General features: G+C 32.7%; 1 protein-coding gene across 1 annotated transcript; it reads left to right on the forward strand.

Moving 5' to 3' along the window:
• Positions 1-332: 332 nt before the first annotated feature.
• On the forward strand, positions 333-5,359 carry LOC117120503 (fibrinogen-like protein A). The gene is made up of 6 exons (XM_033265515.1): positions 333-594; positions 1,411-1,461; positions 1,952-2,217; positions 2,747-2,869; positions 3,288-3,552; positions 4,724-5,359. The coding sequence occupies exons 1-6, from the start codon at positions 537-539 to the stop codon at positions 4,933-4,935; spliced, it is 975 nt and encodes a 324-aa protein (XP_033121406.1). The 5' UTR covers positions 333-536; the 3' UTR covers positions 4,936-5,359.
• Positions 5,360-6,538: the final 1,179 nt, after the last annotated feature.

Consider the following 6,538-nt stretch of genomic DNA (forward strand, 5'->3'; position numbering starts at 1 on the left):
GATGGGCTTCTTTTCGAAGCTACTTTTGCAAATCTAAAGAGGCGGTGGGAGGGGGAGGGGCTTCTATTCGAAAAAAAAGCTTCTTCTCGAGATTAAGCCCATTGAGCTTCTATTCGATGTTTTACAGTGTATTATTATAGTAACCCATTTATTTACATTGTGCAATAGATACAGAGTAGGCCCTGTTTGGCTGATTTTTTTTTCTACTCGGCAATTTGGTCACCCTCTGTCCTTGGTTTTATTGACACTTGGTTTTCTCACCAACCCACTATCCTTTTTCACTTCTTTCTCCTCCTCTTTCACTTCTTCCTCCTCCTCCTCTCCTCCTCCACCAATGTCTTCCATACAACACTCTCTTTACATAGAGTCCAATAACAGGGTGGGGGGTATGCACTCCTCTATAGCGGCTGCTCAAGTTTTATAAATTGTCTTATCAAAATATGCATCTATAATGTTCTGTTTTTTAATTATTCTTTTTTTTTCTTTCTCTCACAGTTCAGTGCGTTATTGCATGTAGCCCCAATGGAGTCTGTAAAATGACAAAAGAATCAAAGTGTAAATTTATTTCCAATTGGAAGGAATCGAGGGACACTGGTGAGTGATTTTAAATGAAGTACAGTATTAACTGATTAAGTTTTAATAAATCGAGTTATTACTATTGTTATTCTTATTATTCATATTCTGATTATCATCATCATCATCATCATATTATATTTTCCTTGTTATTCATTATTAATGTCTCTTGGATCCACTTAAATACTAAATCTCTTCAGACGTTCCTACCGTACCCACATTATCATTTAATTAAAATTAATGTAACAAAGACGTTTCTTAAGAGTGATGTTTGCTCTAACTGACGTGTTCTCGTATATTCAGTACGCTCCCAAACAGTAGCTTAAAATAAATTGCAAGTGATTCGCCCCACGACCACCAGATAACTATTCAAATAACACGTCAGGTAGGACAAGCCGTCACTCCTACATGATAATTTTATGACTCACACAGCGAAATAAAAAGTGTGAATCTAAACCCTTGCTGTGTACAGTCTGAAACTCTGCCTTGCCTTACCGTGTGCATTGACCGGGTACAGTACCGTTCACACTCCTTGCGCTCCCCTAGGTCTTCTTACTGATTGCTATTGTCCTTTCCCCTTCCTGCACTTAATGCCGAATATGTTTATGCCTCTCAAACTTAATTCTTCGAGACTGAACTGCAATAGGCTACGAATCACAACTGTGCAAAGAATACGTGCGTGTATCACAAATGCACGTGTTTTTATTTACTTTTACGTTGTTTTTTAGGACAATAAGGAGTTTTCGCAAGCTTAAGAAAACTCCTTTAAAATAGTACATTAATGACATGCTAACTTTGTCCCATTTTCATTAAAATTTTTGCTTCTCTCTTGTATAGAGCACACACGACAAAGACGGTTCTCCGGCCACCAAGGTACCGGAGGAAATGGTCAGTTTTAATAGCTTCTGTGTCCTCGATTGAGAGTAACATTGTAGTTTGATTAAATTAAACTTTAATCTTATGCTTAAATTTGTCAATTTTATTTATTTTTTTTTTGTATTTTGGTGTAGGATTTAATTTTTTTTAAATAATTTTAATGTATATGTATAAGGCTAATTTATTTATTGTATAGATTTTATTTTGAAAGTCACTTTAATTTTGCAATTTATATTCTATAGGCCTAATGTTATACTTTGCATTATTAATTTTGTACCAATTCAGTACTTGCACTGCATCTGCAATATAGCCTACAAATATACCTTGAATTTAAGTTTTTTTTAAAGAAAACACTGCAATCACAACTCTATTCTAACATAATTGGACCAACAGATCGTTTGACTTGAATACTCTGTATAAATAATTTAGTATTAGTAGTAATTTTCATGGTATTGTTATACAATATTAATACGTTTTACACTTGCATCTATCTGTTCTCTAGGCAATAACCCGAACTTGAGGCAGTTATTTTTTGCAAAATCAATCCCATGTAACAACGCGTTGAGGTGTGGGGGAAGAAATGCTCCTGCCATACTATCAACGAAGGCGAAAAATGCGGTACAATGCTGCATTGTATGCCTACGACACCACCCTCCGTGTGCATCAATTTCCTTTGAAAGAACCACAATGATTTGTAAACTCTGGCCTCTTTGGGGCCTCCCCCATCGTCCAAGTAGAAACACAGACTTCTATTCAATCAAGACAGAAGTAAGTTACGTATTTTGAACGCATTTATATCCATATTGTTTAACGAAATAATGCCTGCCAAAAAATAAATAAATAGATAAAAAATGGAGAAAAGCCCAAAAATTAACTTTAACCAAAGAAACAGATCGAAAAAAATGTTCAACGATTTACAAATACTTTACTACAAATATCCTAAAATTGATTACCAGTCAAATCAATTAGGTCTGCATACATCTATTAATAATTATTTATATGTCCATGGTCTATGTAAAAGAATAAAAAATAAGGTACAGTATTATCATGTCCATATAGGCGGGGATTTTTATTTCTCATGCAGATTTTTAATTGCAAGTTCGGATAAAACATACAAATTAAGCAATCCAAATATGTAATTAATTGTTAGAGTTTGTTTTTATCTGACAGACAGTGAATCTATAACCAATTGGATGTCAACAATTCATCAATCAAATCTTAATTGATGTTTTTTTTTTCATTAATTTCTTATAAATTAAATTAAATTTCTAATCTGAGTGTTTTGATTCATTATCAGTATAGAGACTGCAGCCAGATCGCTGCTAATCTACCCAGAGCGACCTCTGGGACATATCCGGTTACTGATGGAAAGGAAACGTTTCTTGTGAAATGCGAAATAGCGAATAATGAAGGATGGACTGTAAGTATCATCTTGCATCGCTTTGTCATCATAAACATCACAATAGTGGAGTTGACATAACACAATCCAAATATTTAGAGTATATTGACACTGATAAGAGTTGGACTCTTAACTAACAATAATATTGTTATTTGTATTAATTTTATTATAATTAATATCAATGGCAATAATAATGATAATAATAATAATAATGATAATAATAATAATTATTATTATTATAACAATAATATTAATAAAAATAGTGATAATATTAACAATAATGGTGGTGATGATAATGATGACGATTATGATGATGATTTAAATTAAAACTTTAACAAATTAATTTTGTTTGATTTGATATGTCTATGTTTCAGTTACTATATTGTTAAAATGTTACTGTGATTCCATTATTTTTTCTTACTAAAAATGTGAATTTCAGGTTTTGCAGAAACGGGAAAATCATAACTTCAACTTTAACAGGACCTGGAGGGAATACAAGACAGGGTTCGGTGACATTAACGCCGACCTGTGGATGGGCAACATGTTCATAAACAGGTTGACGACAGAGGCAACATTTAGTGTCAAAATACAGCTATATACAGAAGCGGGAGAGTTGTTCACAGCAACCTACAATTCATTCAGAATAAAGGACGAAAGTAACAACTATGAGCTGGAACTAGGATCGCCTATAGAGAGCGATGCAGGTATTATTTCTACTATAATATTTCAGTCGATGATGATGATGATGATGATGATGATGATGATGATGATGATGATGATGATGATGATGATTATTGTTATTATTATTATTATTATTATTATTATTATTATTATTATTATTAATGATTGTTATTATTATTGATGATTATGATGATTAATGATTAAAAACATATGTAAAATTTATGATTTTCCCACAATTGATCATAAATATGGATTGATATCACTTCGCGTGACGTTACGTTGATGATTTGTGTTGTACAGTTTTTCATACCTCTAGGTTTCGAACCTCAGACGTTTATTTAGGCCCGGTTATCTGTTATGATTTCATAATTTGAAATAGGCTTACTTATAATATAGATGATACAGATTGAAGGTAAAGGTAGAAGAATAAACCAATAGGCGTTACATCGCTATGTCATTGTGCTGAATTGCTTATGAGCGTGGCCTCTGACTACCTAACCGCCATAAAAGGGAACTTCTATATGGTTACATGTTCACATCATTCCAAAACGAAGGGGCTGAAATGAATTATTGCATCGGGGTAAAACTCTCTGCTCTTCCGAAAGATGAAATGGTTTCTTTAAAGTGCATGTATGAGCCGGGGCAGCTTTAGATGACTAATTTAATTGATTATAGAGTGCTTAATTTCACCAGGTCATGAAAAATGATGTATAGAAAACACGAAAAGTAAAAGTTATTCCTTTTACAGTGGAAGATCCCGGGCTCCTGTCGGCCCCGGTGCACTTGCCCTGTAGGCCCCAGCCTCTCGGCGCCACTGCAAATGTTTACACTATATTATAGGCCTACATGATCCACTGTAACTCCTTATCTGAGAAGCAGCCTGAACAGCGATATCAAGGCTGTAATTGGCGGCCGGTGCCCCTGTCTTACAGCCCGGCCACTCGACTCGATGATGATTTTTATTGATGACGATGATGATGCTAATTGATAATGATGATAGCTGACAATAACGGTGATTAATGTTGATGATGCTGCTGATGATAATGATAATGACGATGCTTAATATCAACAATGATTAATTTTTCTAATGATGATGAATAATGATAATGATTGAATAATCTCTAATGATTTGTTGGGTGATATAACAATATCGTTTCATCAATATCCTTTACTCAATTTTTTTTTTAACCTCAGGCCACGTATTATTTTATGAAGACGGTGAAAGTTTCTCAACATACGACATTGAAGACAATAACTGTGCCTTAAAACATGGTGGTGGTTGGTGGTTTCATTCATGTTCGTATTCGTGCATTTTAAATGGACTGTTCGGTACTAGCTTTAAATGTAATCTTGATAATAAAGATCAGCTGTTGAGAAGCTCGGTAATGATGATAAAGCGTGGGTGAAGGTCAGTTCGTCTATTTTGGGGAATCTTTGTAAGTAATACTTAGGTACTGATACCAAATGTCGCGAAAGATCAATGACTATACGAATGTTTCAAAGTTTCAATAGTTTTTTTCTCTTTATTTTGTCAGCTGCTTATTTGCATTAAGTGTATTTTAAATGTATATTAATATAAAAATTTAAAAAAAACTTAAGCACTAGTAATACATATCAGAATTATAGTTTCTACAATATGCGCTATATAAGCGACAATTATTATTAGGCCTATTATTATAATTTTAAATTATTTTGTACGGACTTTATATATTATATTCTTTTCTTATATAATTTTTTGTTTTAGCTGATCATATTAGTGCTTATCTATTACTTTTCTCTCTTTGTTCTTTTCATGTCTTATCCATAACTTTTTTCATCCTATCTTTTCATTTCCCTTTCTTTCTTTTTATCCTGTTTTTCTCATTTTCTTTCTTTCTATCGTTTCTTTATCTTTTCTTTATCGTTTATTATCTTATTTATTTCTTTTTCTTTTTCTTTCTCCATCTTTACGTTTTGAATATTATTATTATTATTATTATTATTATTATTATTATTATTAATATTATTGTTATTAATATTATTATTATTGTTATTATTATTATTATTATTGGTATTATTATTATTATTATTATTATTATTGTTTTGTTATCATTATCATTGTCATTGCCCTCATCGTTATTATCATCATCATTATTATCATTATCATTATCGATAGCAGCATTTTTACATCTCCCTGTTCACACACCAACACATACACATAGGAAGGTTTTTAGAGTGTCCCATAACTGCTGTTGATACGATTATTATATAACTGCGTGTTCCTATTTGAACACTGTTGTTATGTTGTTTTCTATTTGTTAATAAACCCATATATACCGCGTTTATTGTTAAGAAGGGTGTTTGCCTGAGGCGTTTACTTAAGGGAAGCGTATATTCAAGGGAGGCGTTCATTTTTGGGGAGTAAAATGGACACGTATACCAGGGGTGGCGCCAGAGGGTAAGACGAGTAAATTTTGTCGGGGAATAAACAAATAAAAAAAATTATTTACTTTCATTAATTTCTATTTTTTTTAAACTTTTCATCACAATAATAATAATAATAATAATAATAATAATAATAATAATAGACCTAATAATAATGGGCCTAATAATAGTTCAATGAGACTAATTAAAAATAATTTGCATTCTTTTATGACAAATGCTCGTATAGATAGCCTAAAGATGCTTTGAATACATCGTGATAGGGGAAGCAACCTCGACCTTGATAGCTTTGACAAATGCAAAATTTCCAAAATGTAGAATTTCACTTTCAAGAATGAGGATTTGAAAATAAATGAGATGGTTACATTGCATACTCTTTGTTTCTTGTTTTATTCAAAATGTTTTGGTTTTGGAAGCTGATTTCGACATTAGAAAACATAGCCTACATGAAGTTATATTATAGTAACTAGATGCCATTCAAATAGGTAATAAAAATTCGCCATAATTCGTCAAATATCCGTGGCTTCCAGGGGGCTTCGCCCCTTGGACCCCCGCCGGGGCCCTAAACGGCCCCCTGGCCCCAGCAAA

Source organism: Anneissia japonica, unplaced genomic scaffold (genome assembly GCF_011630105.1).
Source record: "Anneissia japonica isolate Jap-2015-1 unplaced genomic scaffold, ASM1163010v1 scaffold1524_len114575_cov127, whole genome shotgun sequence".
In the NCBI taxonomy this organism is placed as follows: Eukaryota; Metazoa; Echinodermata; class Crinoidea; order Comatulida; family Comatulidae; genus Anneissia; species Anneissia japonica.

Bases quoted from the DNA above. Each gene is read 5' to 3' on its own strand.
- LOC117120503 (XM_033265515.1), top strand. From the start codon at position 537: ATGACAAAAGAATCAAAGTGTAAATTTATTTCCAATTGGAAGGAATCG. The intron at 595-1,410 runs GTGAGTGATTTT...TCTCTTGTATAG, and splicing joins GAAGGAATCGAGGGACACTG to AGCACACACGACAAAGACGG. The intron at 2,218-2,746 runs GTAAGTTACGTA...ATTCATTATCAG, and splicing joins TCTATTCAATCAAGACAGAA to TATAGAGACTGCAGCCAGAT.